Below are 24,027 nucleotides of genomic sequence, written 5' to 3' on the forward strand. Positions count from 1 at the left end.
AATAAAGATGGGTTGAGGCAGAGAGCGGCAGGCCTTTAAATCCTCCTGGTTTAACGTGCTGATTTCAGTTTGCTCAGGCTGACTCCTCTCTAAATCTGAGATTGACCACATACAGGCCGGTATTGCATTTCATTCTCCTGTACGGAGGAGGGGAGAGACAGAGAGAGAGAGAGAGAGAGAAAGAAAACAAGATTTCCTCTCAGTCAGCTCAATAGCTCCTCTGGATGGCATTGTTTAAAAATCTCGCAGCTTTTTTTTTTTTTTTTTTTTTTTTGCTTGCAGTGCATCAGAATGATTTTTCATTCTCTGCGGCGCTTTATCGGCTTTGTTCCGAGTTAGAGAAAGCGCTCTATCACAGAACGGGTCTGTCAGCTGAAAACGATTCAGTGAATATTGAGAATCGTTTTATGTGTATTTGCCTAAATACACTTCAGTTAGCATATTCAGCTGGCTTTTATTATTCAAAAGTGACTTTATTTCCCCTTCGCTGAAAGGTTCGGTGTTTAAAAATCGAGGCCTTTCATGCCGCGTTTGGTGCCACGTTAAAAAAAAAACCAAATAGAAAAAGCCCTTAAAGCGGTCGATCTCTGAAGTGATAGACATTTTAATCAGGATCTTTTTTTTTTTTTTTTTCCTCTGCGGAAGTGATGATCTGCTTTAATTCCAGCTGGAGGGGTGAGATAATAAAGATCAGTGAGAAGTTTTACAAAACAAGTGCACTGAAAACAAGACGTGTCTTGTTCTGAATAAGCTTGTTCGGTGACACGACAGGAATCTGCATCTCGACGCCGAGCGATGCCAGCTGGAAAGCTCGTCACAGTGCAAAGGATCGTCGGTGCTAACAAGTCCGTCATGGGCGGATTGCGGCGCAGCAGATAGGGCTATTCTTGTTTCATGGATGATTTCCACCGGGCTGAAATGGATAAATCATATTTCTTGTGTGCTTGTACTTGGTTTGTCAGTGTATTGCTTAACTCTCCCATCTGAATCTCTCAGGGCAATACGGTGATAATTCACATCACGCCACCATTGCGTACCCTTATGATTCAGGGTTGGGCGACAAAGACGCTACAACAAAACAAAAGCGAATGGGGCGTAAAAGCAGGATGACGGAGTGGACATTTATGGCGGAGAACAGATGCATAGCTCACTCTCTTTTTGTAATGAGAACTAGAAATACTGGCCCACTGCTTAGTGAGCTCCAGCGAGCCGTAAGCCCTTCTCGGAAGGAAGTGCTGTCAGGCCATCTGAGAGTTGTGGATTTATAGGTCTGGTCTTCTCCGTTCAATTTTTTAAAAACCTTTATTTAATAACAGGAGGGTCACTGATTTATTTGAGCGGTAGGGCACATAGGGGTGGCACAGTGCAGCACCCTGGAGCAGTCTGAGTTAAGTTCCCTTCTCAGTGGCGCAGTGACGGCACTTTTTGAAGAAAAGCAAGGTTATTAGACCTTACAGCCATAGTGTATAAAGTCAACATCGCCGGCTGCTAACCAGGAACCCCTCCAGGAGCCGCAGTCTGTTTTAATACGCTTTTCCTCATATATTTTTACAAGTCAAAGTTCATAAAAATTTATCTGATCCAATTCCAAGAATTCCATTGGTTGTGTCAAATAACGTGTGGTTTCCTTTGGCTTCTGTATGCTCTTGTTGGTTTCTTTGACAGGATTTTAGTCGTTCGCCTTGTGAATTTTTTATTTATTTATTTATTTTTTTGTAGCACAACCAATATCCTGTTAAACACTGAAGAGAATGTCAGCTTATTTTAGAAAAAGGGAAATATTTTGTCGCAGCCATGAAATACAGTATCTGTGTCACAAGGGGCAGGTGTTTTCTACCCATTTACACCGCTGCAATTGAATTCTCAAGCTCCTTAATTTCCACAATATATTAAAACACCTCCTTCTTTCCAACTGCTCACACGGACTTGGCAACCAAGCCGAACCCAAGCTGAGCAGGCGGCTCCCAGCCTTTTGTCTGCCATCCAAACCTTTTTGAAAACGCATAACAAACATCGGTTGCGGGAATTAGCGCTCATTCTTGTCAGCGCTGAAACGATGGAGATTTATTTCATCCATCTTTGTGCTGGCCTTGCAGTCCGGCCATTCAAACGATGCAGCTAGATCACGCTGCAGGGCTTCGAATGAAACATGCCCTGGTGTCTGGTACAACACACACACAGCACAAAGGCTTTTAAAGAATGTAATTATGCAGATTTCCACCGGCATGGCAGGAGGCAGAGTCATGCTGGAGACACACCTTTAAGGATGCCCCGTGTTTGTGCTGTGACGTCAACGTCGCTAGCTATGAACTCGGCCATCGCTAAGGAACTCGGATCCCCCATCGTGATCCAGCTCTTTAAGGCGTGTTTAAGTTTTCCTGAACAAAAGTTGTGAGTACGTCTGACAAGGATTAGGGCTCTCCAACAGAGGGGTAGGAGGGGGCTTTGCATCCAGCAATGCCACCTTTTATCACTTAGCAGAACGTTAAAAGCACTCTGAAGCACCACTCTGTTATTATCAAGACGCACCATGTCAGGTAGCTATGAAGGATTATATATTTTTATCATTAGCCACAAAGGCTCGCTAGCTATAAACGCTCAAAGTGTGGCGTACTGCCGAGATTCCTGAACAAGAAGATACTGCCATCCTGAGTGGGGGCTGGTGTCCTACTAATATTTGTCCCTTAAAATGATGAAGTGTGGTGTTGCGTCTAGGCAACAAACAAAAAAAAAAAAGAAAGAGAAAACAGCATTTACTGAGAATGTCATCAAGAGTTTTCAAAAGAACGGTTTTATACAGCCGATCACAAAGACCATCATCAGCCACAAAATGAGACGCAATTACCGAGAGGCCTCCTTTCGCAAAGGGCCTCTAAAGAAATGCGGTTTATGTTTGGAAAAAAACAAAAAGTCTAGCGAGTAGGCTGGGGGAAGGTAAATGGCTCGTAGATGGATAAGACATTGTTTTCGGTGAAACCCACACACACGCACACATTCCTGTATTGACGGACTGAATGATCATTCATCGAAGCTTGGAACTTTCACATCAACTGAAACTGAAAACCTGTATACCAAAGGAAGTGCTTTAAAGGGAAAAAAAAAAAAAGGCAGGCGCAAAGATCTAGCTCTTATCCAACAGCAATGTTTTTATTTTCTGGTTTAAAGCTTATGTTCATGAAAAGTTCGAAATCTGCCAGCTCTGCAAATATCATGAGGGGAAACCTGCCAATTGCTCCGCACCAAACAAAACAGAATTATTTCCCACCGCGATGATGAATAATTCCATCCAAAATAGAAAGCCACAACAGTGTGAAAAAACAAGGAAAGTGTATGTGTGTGTGTGGGGAACGAGCTATAAAGTGAGCCTCTTTTACTTGTGTTTTGCAGTAATCAATGTTTGGCACACACGTGTATGATTAAATCAGCTTTGTTGTTAAAAAAAAAAAAAAAAAAAATGAGGGGGGGGAAAAAGCCTGGGAAAGAGCAGGGAGAAATAATTGTTGTTCTGCAAACACATCAACATGGGATGAGATGATGGCGCGTGCGAGTATGTGTGCGAATGTGGTTTTGAGAAAAGGGGGGAAGGGAGGATTCCGTGGCCGAACTTGTAATTACAACCAAACGTACTAATCAAACTCGAGGAGTCGCAGCGAGAATGAATGAACGCCGCTGTTTTCTTAGGAGAGCATTACAAACATTTGTATCACCTCCCAAACTCGTCATTCTGGCTGCCGGCCAAGTTAGACATTTTGTGTGCCGAGATGCAGGAGAAGGGGTGATTATGGGGGGGGGGGGGGGGGGGGGGGGGGGGAATTACCCATGTTCGAACTCAACCTCATCTGCCATTATGGCAGTTCCTCCGAGTTAATCTGCGTGATTTAACCGGATTAGTCCCAACTGAAAGTGTATGATTGCGAGCCCTTAAGGATAACGTGGAAAAGCAGTGTAAAATTCCCCTTTAATCCCATAAACAACATCTAAACGCATCGGCGGTACAAGCATGAGATGCTTCGAATTTAGCATCCTCGCTTATTTTGTGAGCAAAAATAAATAAATTTGAAATAAATATCAGGTGTGTGCCATGATTTTGAGAGTGTATTGAGAGTGTGGCAGGAGTCTGACGGAACAAATCCAAATTTGTGCGAAGAGAGAAAGGGAATAAAATCTTACCTTGAGAGCACTGAGAAAAGGCCAGAAGGAACAGGAGGCCGTACAGCAGGGGACATTTACACAGTGAAGCAGCCATTTTGTTCTTCAAGATCCTCCAGATGCCAGACAATGACAGTTGTTTGAAGACTGATGAGAGGGAACGAACGTGGGGGAAGAAAATGTATCCAGGCCCGGCGAACGTCAGCGAGCGGTCGTTCGGCGAAAACCTTCACCGGTCATCTTCCATCTGAAAGCACCATAGATTGATTATTACAACGGAAGAACGGTAAGAGTTACACCAGCTGCTTTTCCCCACACAGCCAAGTTTCACTGTGTTAATCCATCCCCATTAACACTTTACACAGTGACACGGTACGACATAAAAGAAGCAAACGATCGGCACACACTAAATGACGACAGGGGGAAAAAATGTGCATCTGTTTAAAATCAACAAACGATATATTTTGTCTGTGCAAAAATAAAAACGCAAAACATGCAGCAGACTGTTTTGGCTGAAACGCTGGGCCGTAATGGTCCTCTATCTGATGGGCTCTTTTACTCTCTGCTCTTAACGCTCTGGAGAACTGAACTGAATAAATGATGTCCACGAGCAACATCTGTACAGAATAAAAAAAAAAAATAAAACAAAAAAAAAAGTCTAATTCAACTCAGCTTTCAGGTGTCATTTTAAAAACGGACACGAGAATACAAAGGAAGGCCTAAAGGAACAGACTCGAACGAGCGTATGTGGATTACTCGGCTCTGCCAAGACAATATTAAACAGTCAGCGACTTTTTAGATGAGAATCGGTTTTTCCCGAGTTCACTCGAGTTCAATGCAACGCAAAACAACACACAGATTTTCTCCAATATGCCAAACAAATCACTGTCATGACTGATGACCATCAACGGTAAACCAATGCCAGGAGCATGGAATTGATATCAAATCTCCTATATGAGTTTAGAGTTCGAATGAAGAAAAGTGATCTTTTTTTTTTTTTTTCCATCCCCAAAACCAAACGCTAACACGTGCTACGAGATTTACGCAGACAAAACATAATGTGTGTAAAACGGAGCCTGACTCTCAAGACCTGGTGAACAAACGACTTTAGATGAAAAGCGGCGTAGCGCATGTCAGCCAGGTGTTTGACTTAACTCTGACGTGGGACGTCGGGAATAAGAACTACGTCGTTTTCGAGCCCAAGCTACAAAGTAGTAGGAAATATGAACGCCTCAATAAACATGTGTCTTGTTAGCGACAGTTAGCGATAAGCCAACAACAGTGATTGAGTTTAACTATATGGTCCACGTCATACTGTAGATTTAATCAGCTAATGTGTCTATGTTGATTGATCTATAAAGTGTTGAAGTGATATTTTAGCCGTGTTGACATTATGTCATTTGCTGAATAAGTAGGAACTGCAAGGGGGGAGGGGGCATGGTGGCTTAGTGGTTAGCACCAAAGAAAACGCACCTCCATCCATCTATTTTCTGTACCGCTTATCCTACACAAGGTCGCAGGGGACTCGGGGCACGATCCAGGGGACACCCTGGACGGGACGCTAACCCATCGCAAGGCACAATCGCTCACACATCCATTCACACACTACAGACAATTTGGAAATGCCACTCAGCCTATACATGTCTTTAAACTGAAGGAGGAAGCTGGAGTACCCAGAGGAAACCGTCGAGGCCAGGGAAGAACATGCAAACTCGCGTGCGCGCACAGGGTAGACGCAGGAATTAAACCTCCAACCCTGGAGGTGCACGGCAGACTTGTTATCCATTAAACCACCAATATTTGTTACATTTCAGCCTTTTATTCTTTATTTCAGAACACATTACAATACACAATACACAATACAGGCCATGTTTGCTTCACTTCCTGCAGTCAGGTCGATTTTAGGGTCAAACCACTTTCTCACTGCGGAGTTCACTTGGAAGACGACCAAGACCACTTCGTTGAGACGCTCTCGGACCGGTTGTGTTAGTCTGAGACGCAGCAGGGTTCTATTCAAATGGCGTAAACGCTGCATATGTGAAAGCATAAAGACTCTGTTGTGCTTGGAGTCATTGGCTCCTCCATGCTACGAATGTTGAATCGTAATAAATTAACATTGTTATTAGTTATTATTGACAATTGTATAAGTCATGACTGGACTCGGGGTGAACCGATTTCATCTAAAAAAAAAAATGATTAGTGAATATTAATTCATTCTGCACAAGTGGACATTAGCTATTTTATAAAAAAATGTAAATGAGCCTTGTACATTGTTAAGAATTCATTTGAGAGTCTCGAAATAGTTCCCTGACCATTGTTATGACTAAAACCCAGACACAATAGGAAAGTTTTGCGGGAACTTTGGCAGAAATTTAAGCTGTGTAAACACTGGCTGGAATAAAGAAAGCGGAGGACATAAACAAATCATTAGTAACGTTCACGTTTTGCTCCGAGCTCCGAGAGCCAGAGCAAGCCATGCATTTCAAGTTCAGAGGTTCGCTTTTTGTACTGGTGGCCTCTGACCCGTGCTAGCAATATCACAAATACAGCCTGCAGACCAACTGCAGACGTCCAAAGGAGTGTGAAAAAACCCAGCAAAATGCCTTTTAGTACTTTTATGAGATGATTATACCCCCCCCCACTCACACACATAAACATGAGAAGTCTGGATCAGCTGCCAACATAATCCACGCTTCTTTTATTCAACGGCGCTCAGCTGGCACGCAGGCCCGTCTCCGCTGAGCTGTCTCTTGCGGTCTCCCTCGCTAAATCGTCAAAACTGGGTATTCGCGAGCACTTCGAGCTCACCTGCTGTAGATACAGTCTGGTCCATGTTGTCAAGCTAATTAGGTCATGTGCCAAGTTGCTACTTGGTTAGCCTGTTGTTGTCAATCGAATAATTATACAGAATGGCAGAGATGACCAAATGGGTTGCTTTGTCCAGCAACATGAAAAGGCTGCATTAACACTCCTTTATTTTTTTTTTGCTTTTTGTCTCGTCCCTCATCTCACGGGGACGCTCAAACAAACCCGTTCTGCTTTGTCTGCATTGGCAAAGGTTACCATCTGAGACCCATGGGAAGCGGCGCCTCGTTATAACATATGTCAAATATCGAAGACGGATGATGTGTCGGCCTCGCTTGCCCCGCGCATTCATAGTCCCTGACAAGGACACACACATACACATACACACACCAAAATATATACGTTATATATATATCTATAACACACCAACATCCACCCACAAACCAAATCATTCTTTCATCTCGGTAAACCGACTTCATCGTCCCTCCCAATTCTCCTTCCACTTCTCGTCTGCGGTTCTGCGTCGAGTGTTGGGAGTCCGTGGGCTCTGAATCGTCTGGCTCGCCCACTGAAATTCACACTTTGAAGTGTGAGTCATGAGGAAAGAAAGAGGAAAAAAAAAAAAAACCCTCACCACATCTCCTCTGGTGAGCCCTCTCATCAACTATCCTGATTATTTTATAATGAGCCTAAATACGCACTCTGCCCAGATCACTCTCAATGCAGAGAGATATTTTCAGCAGTGAACAAAAAAAAAAAAAATACAGAAAGGAAGGATAAAGTTGGATGGAAACAGGGACAGACTCATCATTAACATACAGCGGACTGAATTTTAAACCGCATTAATGAATTCAGTTCTCGAGTCCCGAGCAGGTGGAGGCTTCTTTTGTTTCCTGAGGTATTTAAAATGTAGAACAAAAACCGCTGAGAACGCTGAGGGTCACACACTACGTAATGTCAGCTTTGGACACAACACTGAGGAAAGCAGCCAAGAGTCTTTAAAAAAAAAAAAAAAAAAGGTGTCCAATATCAAAAACTCCAGAACTTTTCTTGTTTGAGGTCATTTGTCTTTTAAAGACTTTTGGAAGCCATATGGGCAAATTTCCTCAACATATAGACCTAAACACTTATGTAATGAACCGTGACTAGTGCATTAATCATCGGATTAAGTCAGTGAAAGCCCTGACAGCAACTGGATGATAGGAATCGTGCCAGGAGTAGACTGTACAGGAACAACATTATGCATTTAAATTCCTGTGTAGGATGTTCAAGATATGGTTCTAAATCATTAACCATCATCTTTCAGCATGCTCCTCCAGTTGTTTCTACATAGCTAGCACTCAACTCTCACGCCCTGTTTATCCAACTGGACAAATGTGTGAACACAGACCAATTACACAAGCTGTGAAATCCTTTAATAAAAGAAAACAGTCTTCTGTGTCCGCGATGACGGAGACATGAAGGAGCATAAAGCATTAGTCTGTGTATATATATATATATATATATATATATATATATATACACACACACACAGTGGGGGAAATAAGTATTGAATGCGTCAACATTTTTTTTTTCAGTAAATAAATTTCCAATGAGGCTATTCACATGAGATTTTCACCAGCCTTTTTTTTTTTTATTAACTCACGAAATCCACACATATAAAGAATTCACAACATTAAAGTCCACAAATGAAGTTATGTGTAATAAAGAGGAATGACACGGAAAAAAAAGTATTGAACACACTAACTGAAATTTATTTAATACTTAGTGGAGAAGTCTTCGTTTGTAATGACAGCTTCAAGACACTTCCTGTATGAAGAAATGAACGGGTCGCAGTATTCAGGTGTGATTTTTGACCCGTTCTTCTAAACATATTGTCTTTAAATCTTGCTCAATTGGAGTCGAGTCAGGTGATTGACTGGGCCATTCTAACACCTTGATTTTTTTTTCTCTGAAACCAATTGAGAGTTTCCTTTGCTGTATGTTTTGGATCGTTGACCTGCTGGAAGTCCACTCACGTCTCATCTTCATCATCCTGGTGGATGGCAGCAGATTCTTCTCAAGAATCTCCCGGTAAAGGGCTCCATTCATCGTTCCTTCAATTATATGAAGTCTTCCAGTACCATGTGATGAAAAACAGCCCCACACCATGATGCTTCTACCTCCACACTTCACTGTTGGTGTAGTGTTTTCAGGGTGATGTGCAGTGCCATTTCTTCTCCAAACATGGTGTGTAATAAAACAGCCAAAAAGTGTAATTTTGCTCTCATCTGACCAGACTACACTCTCCCAGTATTTCATAGGCTTGTCCAAATGAGTTGTAGCAAACTTTAAACGAACTTTGACATGCCTTTTCTTTAGTAATGGAGTCTTGCGGGGTGCGCGTGAGCAGTGGAGTGCATTGTCTATTGTTTCCTCTGTGACGATGGCACCTGCTGCCTCCAAGTGTTTCTGGAGCTCTTTCCGAGTGGTCCTTGGCTCTTGGGCTACTCTTCTGACTATTCTTCTGACTCCCTGGTCAGAAATCTTGTGAGGAGTTCCTGTGCGTGGCCGGTTGATGACGGAGTGATGCTGCTTCCACTTGTGTATAATGGCCACAGTGGTGCTTACTGGAGGATTCAGAAGTTTTGAAATACGTCTGTATCCGATTCCATCAGTATGTTTCGCAACAATAAGGTTTTGAAGGTCTTGGGAGAGCTCTTTGCTTTTACCCATCATGAGATGTTTCTTGTGTGACACCTTGGTAACGAAAAGCCTTTTTATAGACCATCAATTTACTAACCCAGCTGATATTCATTTGCACAGATAGGGGGTATAATTACTTACGGATTTCAGCTGATTCCTTGCCTTACCTTGCTTTGGAGAACTGCTTTTTCTTAACGTGTTCAATACTTTTTTCCCCGTGTCATTCCACTTTATTACGCATAACTTTATTTATGGACTTTAATGTTGTGAATTCTTTATATTTTCAGATTTCTTGACTTAATACTGATGTCTGGTGAAAAATAGCCTCATTGGAAATATATTTACTGAAAAAATGTTGACGCATTCAATACTTATTTCCCCTTACTGTATATATGCTTTTCCACATTTAAGTTAGTCGAAAAGTAAATGCTCAAACCGTCACATGAAACTTGTCTTAACCGACATAAAATAACACACAGGCTTCTCTCTTTTAAATCAAAACACAACCGCTTGTAAAGTAAGGCTAATCTGTGCTACATCCCAAAAACTTGCCGTTTGTTGTTACTAGAACGTCAGCCATTTTATGCAGCTTTCAAAATGCTGAAACACAGAATCCAGATTAGCACGATTCCTTAATAAGTATTGTTTTTATGCTCATATGTGATTGGGTGTATTGCCAAAAATGCACTGCAAGAAAACACCAGCAGGAATGGCAGCATGTTAGCTTAGAAATATAACAAATATTACTCCAAGTGCTCAAATGATTGTGGAAAGAAATAATGTACAAAGTTATACAAATACAAATATGTGTGTAATGTTGAGCACATATTTGATCAATCCTGCACTCCCTGTCTGGCTTTAGCTGAGTGTGTAAACACAGAAAGCTGTCTTGCTAACCGATGCTCAGCGCATTAACTAGCAAGCTACTGAGCAGCTACTGAGTAGGCTCTGCAAAGATTTAACACTACACTTACACTCCTAACTCAACAAATTGTGTGTCCCTTTCGTCTTTCGCCCAACTGCGTCTAAGTTAAGCTATTTTTAGACGTGCGATTGCAGCTTTTTTTTTTTTTTTGAAGATTATTACTTAATCACTAAGCGTCGAGATGATCCCAACAAATTGTTGGCCAAATTCTATAACCGAGTGTGTGAGAATGTGATAATGTGTTCTCCATGTCAGATTATTCGATGAAGATCCTCCAACAAAAGACAAAATTATTATCGTCTAATTTATTTCATCCATCAGCAGGATTCTGGCTCGGACAGAAAATTGGGGTCGCATAAATGGAGCTCAACTCATCTTGGACATCTTACATAGAGGTTTTTCATGTATATACGAACAGCTCATGTATTTCTGCAATAACAGTAGAAATGAACTGACACTACAGGGTGTCCCAAAAGTCTCCATACCTAGGGGAAATTAACACTTTCTTAGCAAAATGTCTTCCAATATTTTTCATACTTAGTTTATATATCTCTATATGTGTGTGTGTGTGTGTGTGTGTGTGTGTGTGTTTGTTTTTTTTTAAGATAGCCTTTATGACAAAAGACATACGTCTTGAAATCATTCTCACATCTGGATCGGGAAGCTGTTGCAAGGTTACCATGGACTTGGCAAGCACATCACACATGACACTGGACTGGAAGACTGGAAGTGTTGCAGTCCAACTGAGAAGTGAACATCTACTGAAGAAGTCACAACCGACGTGGTGCTGGCGTGCTATATATATATATATACTATATACAGTCCCCTATATATGGAGACTCCTGAATTACATGAATTCTTACAAATCTGCCATAATGAGCCCGTGATAGTCATTTATTTCCCGAAGGCTTCTTTGCACCCCTTCTCTGGTCCAACAACGTTTGAATTGCCCTATGTCTTATACAAACCATTTTTTAGAACTGCCTTGACAGTTTTCTTGTAACAAATAAGCAGTACTAATGTTAGGCATGACTGCAGCCAAGAAACTCCAACGCCAGAAATCCCCAGCCTCATCACGGTTTCAATGTCTAACACTCTGTTTAATGTTTAGATGGAAAGCTTGTTTTTTTTTTTGTTTTTTTTGTTTGTTTAAACCTCATGGTCTATCTTTCTTGGACTACTTTATAGCCACTGACTTCGGTGTGTTTATCCAGGGATAATACTGTCATCATCTTGTCCTTAAACATCATCATTTTTTACTCGTTTTATATTTAACACAATTAATGACATCCCGGTGTTTGTTCGTCTTGGTTTGTTGCATTTCTTTGAAAGATTTAGAGGCTAAATCAAATATTTAAAGTGCATTTTTAAATACAGCCAAGACGTAGATCAATATAAGAAACTCCATTAGAGACTGAGAATGCTGAGACTAAGAACTAAAGACCGCTGGCCGTTAAGAAAATGAACGAGTGCCCAACGTATTCATATTTCTCTTAGTCTTAATTTGGCAGGTACACAACCCGTTACGGAAAATTAACAGCTTCACTAAGAGCAGAGTTCAAATCTTCATAGGTCACCACATATCACCATATCTCTTCTATGAGGGAGAGACAGAGAGAGACAGAGAGAGAGAGAAGCAATATATCTGCCAGACAGGATTTCTCCAGCTTGGCATTGGCACACACAATACTATGGGAAAATCCTGTTCTCCAGCATGCCAGCTGATGCCCTGGTGGAGCTTGAGTGAGGCAAGGGTGGGCAAACCATAGCGATTTGCACCTCATCGGAGCGCTCAAGATGTCCCCCACTGAGGAACACGCCTACATTATGTCTGCGAAATTAAGCTGAGGAGCCGAGCTTTATCATCTCCCTAAACACCTTTTTGTCGGGCAGATTGCAGACTGGATTTGGGTCGACTTGAAATAAAAGGATTAGACGATTAGCATTAAGAAGATTTTGCCCCATTCCTGATGGACGCGTCATCGTCTTACATGGGGGTGGATAGTGCTGGGGGAAGAAAATGGTGGCTTTACTCCAAGGGTGAAGTCATGTAAATTGTGCGTAAGTTCTGTGTAAGTCCATGTTGTTGACAGCGAGCAGATAGGAAAGGTTTGTTTGTTACGCAACAAAAATAAAAGTAGCTATAAACAGTTGTAGCCAATACTAGCCCCAATGCAGCTTGTCATATTACCAAAAAAAACAAGAGCAAAGTCCTCCATCCTGAAGACTTTCCTGTGTCAGTACCTCTGGCTGCTACAAAGCACTTACACTGGAGACTCATACCAGAAATGCAAAATAAATACAAATAATATTTAAAATAATATTATCCTCACAGAAAATGTCACATTTTTTTAAAATCAGGTTATATGAAGCGTCTACTGTACAAGTCCCTGTGTAGTAGGTTACTGTAGTGCATTAATATAAAAATTTGCCTTGCAGCAGGAACTACCCTCCGAGCTGCTGTTGAAAGAAAACGAATCAACCGATCAGGATTGAGAATTCAACAGCGGTGTGGTCCAATTATATATAAAACACTTTAGATAGTAGGCCAATAAAAATACGATCAAAACAAACTGATGGGGAAAAATTGACAGCAGGCATTCCGTAGCATGAAATATGGCTCTGTTTGTCACAGAAGCCTGAATGGCTGCGAGTACTTTACAAAGCCCTCGGTTGCCTCTCTCAAGCTGGGGAGGCGGCCAGAGTAAGAATAGCCAAGATGAAGAAGAAGAAGAAGGAGTCCCGTTTTCTAAGACGGAGTGCAGCTGAATGAATGCGAGAAAAAGAAGAGGAGAAAAGAATAGGTCGGAGGAGAAAGAAAGGGGTGGGGGACTTGCTGAGAAAGATTGACAGCGTGTGAGTATCGCTTGACCTCAGAGGGTTCGCCCCTGAGTATTCTCGACTGGCTTAAAAAAAAAAAAAAAAAAAAAAAGAAGAAGGAGGAAAAAAGAGAAAAAGAGTTGGAATGTTAATTTATTTTCAATTGTCAGTGGCCTGGGAGGGAAGAAATAAAGAATGCATTCGTACACGCATCCCAATGAGGCTAGAACAAAGTGAAAAGTAAAAGCTGCAACTAAGTGTACGCGCCGACCCGATGACAAGGAGACATTTTCTCCCGCACATCCCAGTTCTTATACTCCCAAACCCTGTGAAATGAACCTGACCCCCCCCCTCGACCAAGCAGCTGCCTAACCGATATGATTGCTTTGCAATTTTGAATCCTCAATGGGAGACTCGTTTAAAGTTTGGGTTGCTCTGGGAATCTTGGCACGACTAATTTAAAGAAGAGGATGTGCTGTCAGTAAAGAGCGGAGGTTGATTATGTAGAACACAAAAGAGCCAGGGGAGGTGGGGCAGATGTGGGGCAGAATCTCCCTGGATACACCCAACATTCCCTTCGGGGATCTTTCCGGAGGCATTGCACTTTGTCTTTGACGGTTGGTGACAAGTCTAGGGCAGACGCCGCCTCCCCCTCGAGGATATAATGTCATTTTCTTGGCTGAGGAAAGTTGCAGAAAAGCCTATTCAGCCCCACCGTCAGGTTGGGGTATTAACGTAGTGCAGATCTTGCTGCAGGTAGCCCGTTTGGGAGCCAAGTATTCCGTGCCAATTATGAGAGCAACAGGATCTTACCTGAAATAATGCAAGCGTGGAAACACTTTGGAATATCTGGAATTAATTGGTGCCATTCCTCTCTCGAAAGACTGATTAAATAGCAATCAGGCTCACCGGCTCACCAATTTGCGAGACTCGTTCGGCGCCGGCTAAGCTGTAGCTGTCATATTTATCACCTCTTTCTCATTATTACCTGTTAACATTGCTTACCCTAATAACGGATGAGCAGCGTTACTTGGGGAGGTCGTCCTCTTCTGCATCTCTTGCACAGACTTGATTTGTAAAGGTTACCGGATCTTAATGAGGGTTTAATGTATTCCGGGCAATAATCGCAGCATTTGCTAAAGAACGGGCCAAAATGGAAATTATTTAAATGTCACATTCATTTACAGAGAAAGATTCTCCTCTCCACCTGATACTGTAGCTTTACTGATGGTTTGATGTCAAGGGTTTTAATAGAATTTACTAAAGCCAAACCAAATGACACGGAGCATGAAAGATGACGTAATTCAGCAATAACACCGCTGAATGTGTTTTATCGATATAGTCCATACACCTTCATGGTGTCATAAGCCACAATGAGATTTTCCAAATCCACTGCATACCAGAGAGAGATCTTACACTTATTAAACACTTCTTTTTTTTTTTTTTTATACTTTCCACAGTCTGGAATTAAAACATGGCCTCAACACATCCAGGCAGCAACATCAATGGACAACTCCACAATTTCCAAGGAGGAAAAAAAAAATGGACGAAATTATGATTATACAGAATATACAGAAACATGATTGATCCTAACAGACTAATAATCAAAAAAGCATAGTGGTTAAACTAGCCAGCTATGGTTAATAAATAACTGCTAATCATATTCCACACTGCCTTTCACTGATAAACAAAAATCTGGCAGGCACACACGGACTGACTCTTCTCTTTAGCACTCGTCAGATTCTTCATGACGATGCAGTAATAGGCATGGAGCATTAAATGCTCAATTTCTTATCCAAGATGCCACACACGCATGCAAAATATTACAAATTTCCAGCACTTTAGCATCTGACTTACCATCCCAACCCTAATCTAAACTTAAAGTGGTGCCTTAAAGCAAATATATGTTATCGTCTCTCTCTCTCTCTCTCTCTCTCTCTCTCTCTCACACACACACACACACACACACACACACACACTCAGTCACACACACACATAAATATACTTTACACACACTTCATCTTACTCTGGGTTCGAGCTGAGGAAGATAGCTGTGAAAAAATGACTAGAAATCACCCCTGCCATCCTTGTAAAGCTGCCCCCAACTCCTTTCCCCTTGGATTAATGTCATTATGAAATATAAAGAGGTCATTGTGATGTACAGTATAAGAGGTCATTATATGAATTCATTATGACAGATAAGAGGTCATTATGATATATAAGAGTTCATTAAGATACACAGTATAAGAGCTCATTATAACGAGGTCATAAAGATTTAAAGTATAAGAGATCATTATGTCATATGAAGTCACTAGTATGTACAGTATAAGAGGTCATTATGATATATGAGGTCATATTTATACAGTATAAGAGGTCATTATGATATATGAGGTCATATTTATACAGTATAAGAGGTCATTATGATATATGAGGTCATATTATATACAGTATAAGAGGTCATTATGATATATGAGGTCATATTATATACAGTATAAGAGGTCATTATGATATATGAGGTCATATTATATACAGTATAAGGGGTCATTATGATATACAGTATAAGAGGTCATTATATACAGGGTAAAAGGTTATTATAATATATGAGGTCATTAAGATATACAGTATAAGAGATCATTATGACATATGAGCTCACTATGATATACAGTATAAGAGGGTATTATAATATAAGGTCATTAAGATATACAGTATAAGACTTTCAGCTGTTTGAAATAAACAAATCGAACAAAAGCATTTGAAATGGTTCAACACAACGAATGCTTCAAGTGTTTTCCCCAAATTCAACTGAAAATGCAACTTCCAGTCATATACAATATACAGTGGGGGAAATAAGTATTGAACAAATCAGCATTTTTTTCAGTAAATATATTTCCAATGAGGCTATTCACATGAAATTTTCACCAGAAATCTTTGATTTTAACTCAAGAAATCCACACGTATAAAGAAATCCAAACATTATTACACAGAACTTCATTTATGGCCTTTAAAGAGGAATGACACAGGAAAAAAAGTATTGAACACACTAACTGAAATTTATTTAATACTTAGTGGAGAAGCCGTTGTTATTAATGACAGCTTCAAGACACTTCCTGTATGAAGAAATGAACGGGTCGCAGTATTCAGGTGTGATTTTTGACCCGTTCTTCTAAACATATTGTCTTTAAATCTTGCTCAATTGGAGTCGAGTCAGGTGATTGACTGGGCCATTCTAACACCTTGATTTTTTTTTCTCTGAAACCAATTGAGAGTTTCCTTTGCTGTATGCTTTGGATCGTTGTCCTGCTGGAAGTCCACTCACGTCTCATCTTCATCATCCTGGTGGATGGCAGCAGATTCTTCTCAAGAATCTCCCGTTAAAGGGCTCCATTCATCGTTCCTTCAATTATATGAAGTCTGCCAGTACCATGTGATGAAAAACAGCCCCACACCATGATGCTTCCACCTCCACACTTCACTGTTGGTGTAGTGTTTTCAGGGTGATGTGCAGTGCCATTTCTTCTCCAAACGTGGTGTGTAGTACGACAGCCAAAAAGTGTAATTTTGCTCTCTTCTGAGCAGACTACACTCTCCCAGTATTTCATAGGCTTGTCCAAATGAGTTGTAGCAAACTTTAAACGAGCTTGGACATGCCTTTTCTTTAGTAATGGAGTCTTGTGGGGTGAGCGAGAGCAGTGGAATGCATTGCCTATTGTTTTCTCTGTGACGATGGCACCTGCTGCCTCCAAGTGTTTCTGGAGCTCTTTCCGAGTGGTCCTTGGCTCTTGGGCTACTCTTCTGACTATTCTTCTGACTCCCTGGTCAGAAATCTTGTGAGGAGCTCCTGTGCGTGGCCGGTTGATGACGGAGTGATGCTGCTTCCACTTGTGGATAATGGCCCCAATGGTGCTTTTGAAGTTTTGAAGTTCCGATTCCATCAGTAAGTTTCGCAACAATAAGGTTTTGAAGGTCTTAGGAGAGCTCTTTGCTTTTACCCATCATGAGATGTTTCTTGTGTGACACCTTGGTAACGAAAAGCCTTTTTATAGACCATCAATTTACTAACCCAGCTGATATTCATTTGCACAGATAGGGGGTATAATTACTTACGGATTTCAGCTGGTTCCTTGTCTTACCTTGCTTTGTAGGACTGTTTTTTTCTTACCTTTTTTCTGTTCAATACTTTTTTTCCCGTGTCATTCCACTTTATTACACATAACTTTATTTATGGACTTTAATGTTGTGAATTCTTTATATTTCCGCATTTCTTGAGTTAATACAGATGTCTGGTGAAAATTTCACCAGACATAATACTCTCATTGGTAATATATTTACTGAAAAAATGTTGACGCGTACAATACTTATTTCCCCCAGTGTATATGGAGTACATCTGTATTTGAAACTGACACATCACAGTTTCACATTGAGGTAAATTACTGACCTGGCTCATTTATTGTCTGACTATATAACTAGCTCATAAAGAAAATCCCCCCCCCCCTGCGTGAGCACATTCTTCTTGTTAAGATGAAGGGTTTTAGGCCGGAGCGATTAATGGCATTTATTTTTAAAAAATTATAATATGTGGTCTATTAAAGAATTTAAATAGCAATTATATGAAAAGCTAACACTGCCACATCCATTTTGTGACATGTGTAATAAGTGTATATTCGTTGTGCACTGTATTCCCAGGATTGGCTCCGGATCCACTGCAACCCTGACCACACTAAAGCGGTTAGAATAAATATACGAATGAATGAACACATGAATGAATGTAGATGCACAGCAATGACCTTTACTCTCTACAGTTTAAATAACGAGTCTTAACTATCTACTTTGCATACACCAGCATCCATTGATTTGTTGCCTAAAAAAAAAACTAGCATTTTACAATTAAACCACTGACCTTACACTGTGCATGCGCCTTTATCGCTGTTCTCTATTTCCGAAGGATTGACGGAAAGCATTTTCTCTGCATTCAAACCTTACAGTATGTGCAGTAACTGCTCCCTCCTGCAACCTTCACTCGTTCGCTTTCAATATACGCAGCGTGTAGGTGAAGGGCTGGTTGGCTTGACAACCTCACTTATGTTCAGTGCTGTCAGAACAGACCTTAATGTTTGCCATCAGTCTTTTGGGGGTGCGAGCGGAATAGAGAACACTCCACCGAAACAGGGTAAGCGTGAAAAAAAAATCAACATTTTTGGCTCGCCACTGGGCCTGAGCTGTGATCTCCAGCCTAAGGCAAGGTTAAGGTTTGTTACATGCCGATGTGCTCACATTCACTCCAGCACCTGAGCACTGGGCTTCAAACCAGGCTGCCGTAATCGAACAGCGTTTCATTTTCTCTCTCTCTCTCTCTCTCACACACACACACACACAGCTGTACAGAGTAATGATTACAGAATTGAATGCTCTGAAGTATGAATGCTATATTTTAGTAGGTAGAGACATAAAAATAATATAGGCGGAGCAAAAGCGTGCACAATATTTAACAAATTTTACACACAATCTCCACATCAGTCTTTTAATTTAACAAAGATCTGTTCATCAATGCAGAAATAACAATTATCGCCTTTGGTGTTACTGACTGAGCATCATCGACGGCTTTACATGATAATCCGATATGAGACGAGCTGCGGTCATTAATCAACGACGACGAAAGTATGAAACGCGCCGCTACGAAACAATTAACTTGATGAAGACGTGTGCATGTTTTCTTCCTGTTTCTTACTATTCTATGAACTAATAGGCTGTTCAGCAGAGAGCACATAGTATGTTTGTGCTCATTAACTGAAATATGAATGACACACATTAGAGACAGAACAAAAAAAAAAAAAAAAAACCCAACAACATGAAGACAGAAAGCAGCAAGTGGTGCTTCATGCACCATAAAATACATACAGAGGAAAACACACACGCTCACAGGGTGCCTGTGAGTGCTTCACAGCTTCGCCGGGCCACTCGTCAGCCAGACTTTCTTTTCATTTTCTCCACATCCACCCACCCAAATCCCCTACTCTGCTCCGCTGCACTCCTTTTCCCTCCTCCAGAACATCATTCCTTCTGATGTTTGTGTAGCGTCTCTTAGTTACCGGACAGAAAGCCACGGCGGTACAGAGAGTTAAAAGTGCACCCCTGTCCCCCTCACAGTACAAGGCCTTCAATAATTCAGCGTCAGCGCCGAGCATTATCTAACCGCCAGATGAAATTTTTAGCATGGCGAGTGACTGGAGTGTTAAAGCGTTCTCTGGATGGCAACAGACCTAGCAACGTAACCGAAGAGTGGTAGCAAGAGAAAAAAAAAAAAAAGGCAACACAATTTGCAAAAGCGTGGAAGAAATAATGAGGTGATTTTGACCTAAAAGTAAGTATGAGTGATATATCAAGTATGAATACTCTCCTGTCTACTTTATAAGGTGTCATTATAATGAAACTTTAGTAGGACGTAAGCTTACATGGCATTTCAGGACTTGGCAATATGATGGGTATTGTGTAGTGCGTGAAACGGGATGATGAATGTAATGGTCCATTGTATGAAATTAGGGATATATTGCTGGTTTATGAAGAGGTTTTTCGACTAGTTAGTCCCCATTGTTCGTTTGATTTATAAATGGGACGCTGTCACATCGCTGGCTGGTCTATTTCCATTCTGTAGCAATATAGGAAGTATATGCAATTTGAAACATTTATTCATACATAAGTTAACGTTAAATGTTTCGCCTAGGGCTGAGCAATATGATGAGATATTGATATTGTGATGAATGATAAATTATGACACCATAAACATTTCTGAAATCTACCATTTGTTCAGTGATCTTCAGTAACCGCGTCATCCTAGACAGGGTTGGGGTACATCCAGAGTCTGGATATATATATATATATATATATATATATATATATACATATATATATACACCAATCGGTCACACCATAAAAATCACTGACAGATGAAGTCAATAACTTTGATTATCTCATTACAATGGCATCTGTTAAAGGGCTGGGATATATTATGCAGCAAGTGAACACTCAGTTCTCAAAGTTGATGTGTTGTAAGCAGGAAAAATAGGCAAGCGTAAAGATCTGAGCCAAATCGTGACGGCTAGACCACTGGGTGTGATGCTCTGGGCAATGTTCTGATGGGAAAGCTTGGGTCCTGGCATTCATATGTATGTCACTTTGACACGTACGACCTACCTAAACATTGTTGCAGACCATGGACACCCCTTCATGGCAACGGTATTCCCTAAAGGCAGCGGCGTCTTTCAGCAGGATAATGCTCCCTGAGACACTGCAAAAATTGTTCAGGAACGGTTTGAGGAACACGACAAAGAGTTCAAGGCGTTGACCCGGACTCCGAATTTCCCCAGATCTCAATCCGATCGAGCGTCTGTGGGATGTTCTGGACAAACAAGTCCGATCCACGGAGGCCCCACCTCGTAACTTACAGGAAGTAAAGGATCTGCTGCTAACGTCTTGGTGACAGATACCACAAGCACACTTTCAGAGGTCTTGTGGAGTCCATGCTTCGACGTATCACAGCTGTTTTGGCGGCACAAGGGGAGAGGGACGTACGTAATATTAGGCAGGTGGTTTTAATGTTATGGCTGATTGTGATGCATATGAGGTGTCGTAGAAATGTCTTTAAAATATCGGGATGTGATATTTTTGTCATATCACCCGGCCCTAGTTTCACCTATTATCCGTCTCATCACTCAGATTTCCAATCATGTGCTGACACCATGGCAGTACTGCTTCAAAAGTCACCACTCCGATCAAGTCAAGTCATGCCAGTGGGTTTTATTGTCATTCATCTATCTTATATCTTGTATACACTGGAATGAAATGTCATTTCTTCAGGACCGTTGTGCAACACATATAATGCAGTGACACGGTACACAGGGCTACATAACACATAACGTGCAAATACACAGCAGTGCAAAAAGAGGAAATGTATATACATATATATATATAGAGAGAGAGAGAGAGAGAGAGAGAGAGAGTGAGAGAGAGAGACAATACACACACACATACATATATACAGTACAATAAAAACCCAGTACAGTAAACACACAGCACAGTGCAAGCTGACTAGAAAGGAGAACTGAACAGTATTAAATGAAAAGATTATTGTCCGCAGAGGATCATTTAAAAGAACTATCATTAACTCACACCAGCATTACACTCCATTTGCACTTTCTTCCAGTCTCTTATTTTTAAAGAAAGAATAAATGGAAAAGAAGGAGAGTATATTAGATAACCACGGTGCTCGTCTCCACTGAGAGAAAAGCAGCACCGAGTGTGGAAGTATGAGAAGTCCATCTAAGCCAAGATCAATTAGGGCCAATTCCAAAGTAATTAAAATGCCTGACTAAAGGTCTTTGAACTCGAGACACAGCGTTGCGGAGTGAAATTAAACCGCACCACTATCTACACGCCCACCTGCAAGCACTGATTCAAGGGCTTTTTCATGCTTACTAATGCACAGCAATGACATTTTTATGTGCTTGGCAATTATGTTCCATGCTGCTCTTTACCAACACACACCATTGACTGCCGGCTGGAACACTCAACAAATATTTAACGATAAATCTCTCGGTAAACTCGAGAACAGCGATTCCCTCGTGTGAGGAGTGCCACGAGCGCCGGTGGCACAGCAGTAAAGGTACCAAACTGGAGGGATGTAGGTGAAAATCACAGTCGTGCACCAGGGAATACCGAAAGCGTCGTCTGGGATTATTCAAAACATCACATCATGTTCCTTTCTATCACAGGCTACCACATGCTAGCGTTTGAAATTTTTTTTTTTTTTTTTTTTTTATTGTAATGTTTGTTTTTGTTTTTTTTTTCCTGAAATGAATTTTCATATCATTGCAGACTCTAAACAAAAGTCTTCTAGTTAAGTCTGTTCACTCAGCGGCCATCTTGGCGACACTCCCAGGCACTCCTACAAAGCCATCCTCATATCTGCATGAACAAGGACGGACCCATACAGCAGAAACGGATCAGCAAAATGACGTTTCAAACACGGATTTCGAAATCGGGGCACAAAATGGTGGGGGGGGGGGGCTGTCTCTTCTTCCAAAAACATCATTTCTGAGGGTGCTCTGGCTTCAGAGCTATAACTAATGTGGCGTATTGTATGTGTATGCGGTAGCGTATGAATCTGACAGGCCAGAAATTCTCTAGAAGTGAACATCTTTCCAAACAAGGTAATTGGTTCTTTTTTTACTGAGGAATGGGACTTATGTAACACATGTTGTGCCCCACTTCTAGTTCAAGCAGTGTCTTTACTCAAACAGTCTCTGCTCTTAATCCAACTTATTGTCTGATGCTCTTAATGACAGATCTGTGGTGCGCCGGGGGGAGCGGCGAGAAGCAAAAACATCAATCTTAAGATCTTACTGAGAACATGTCCCGTCCCCCGTCCCCCCCCCCCGGCTGAATTTCAAATGGTACAGTACGTTGGTAAAAACAGAGCACTACATAGGTTCTACACTGTGTACATCATGTTCAAGCCTATGCATATACAGAGAACGGGGTTCGCCATACCAGTTAGCCGGAAGAAAAATAAACAATACCGTGTGTAAAAAGGATTATGATTTCAAAAAAAGTCGAATAATATTCTGTAATTCTGTCATTTCCCTCCGTGTCCTTCATTTTCTTTTCTCCACATATTCAAATGCATTTGAATACCAAATCGACTTAAATTCTGCATAAGGAATTCAAGGCTCAGTTATCTGACATTAGATTTAGAAAGGTATGCATAAAATATTTCTCAACATGTGTGCCCTGGCAATATATCTTTCCTCTTGAATGACATTATAGATTACAAATAACATCCCAACTCACCCCTTTGCCAAAAAAAATTAAAAAAATAAAAATGAACTTCAAAGCTGCAGTTTCAGCGCCTGAGCATCGCACAGCTCCCCAAAAGCTCCATAATAAGGCCATAGAGCGGTGTGTTGACTCAGGACTAGGCCTGGATAAATGAAGTGCCAGAACGGTCCGACCTTGATTTACTCCTACAGCTTCTCCTGTCTCTTCCTTTTCCCTTCATCTATGGCCCTGAACTAAAACTCGTAACCCCACATTGCACCAACATGGCACCTCATCATAACTTCTTCTCTGCCCAGTCAGACGTGTTCGACAACCAGACGGTGCGATGTAGCAAAAGTTGTTTTTTAGTGTGTGTGTGTGTGTTTTTTTTTTGTTTTTTTTTTAATGCATAATGCAACTAAAATAAAGATTGTGATGTTGCTTGGTCTGGCTTTGAGCTGATAAAGAAGCAGGAATTAAGTGTCGCAGGCGTGTATGCACCCAACTGTAGCCGCCGCTTTAACACACATTTATAACATTCCAAGCAGAAGCCATGTCGCTGTTTACCTTCCCGACTGAGCAGAATGTACTTCATCTAATTGGAGTGCATTATTTAACGGGAAAAAAATAAAACTCTCCTTGCCGTTTTTATGACTTCGGCTATTAGTGAAATAATGGCCCGCTCCCTTGAGAATGTTTAAGACTTAGCCATGTGGAGATGCAAAGAGCATCTTGCAATTTCCATAATTAAAACCCACAGCAATCAGCAATCATAATCCCTCTTGCCAAACATCATTCAGGATACAATTTTGCCCAGGCGAACAGCAGCAGGC

The 24,027-nt window shown here is 41.2% G+C and overlaps 1 protein-coding gene across 6 annotated transcripts in view; it reads right to left on the bottom strand.

Annotated features, from left to right (window-relative positions):
• LOC128610374 (adhesion G protein-coupled receptor L2-like) overlaps positions 1–24,027 on the bottom strand; it is a 142,396-nt gene that overhangs the window by 106,278 nt on the left and 12,091 nt on the right. For all 6 annotated transcript variants that reach the window (XM_053629644.1, XM_053629643.1, XM_053629642.1 and 3 more), the window contains exon 2: positions 4,171–4,396. In XM_053629644.1, the coding sequence (XP_053485619.1) occupies positions 4,171–4,246 (76 nt within the window). In that variant the 5' untranslated portion in view covers positions 4,247–4,396. The remainder of the gene's footprint in view (positions 1–4,170; positions 4,397–24,027) is intronic.

This window comes from Ictalurus furcatus, chromosome 7 (genome assembly GCF_023375685.1).
Source record: "Ictalurus furcatus strain D&B chromosome 7, Billie_1.0, whole genome shotgun sequence".
NCBI lineage: Eukaryota > Metazoa > Chordata > Actinopteri > Siluriformes > Ictaluridae > Ictalurus > Ictalurus furcatus.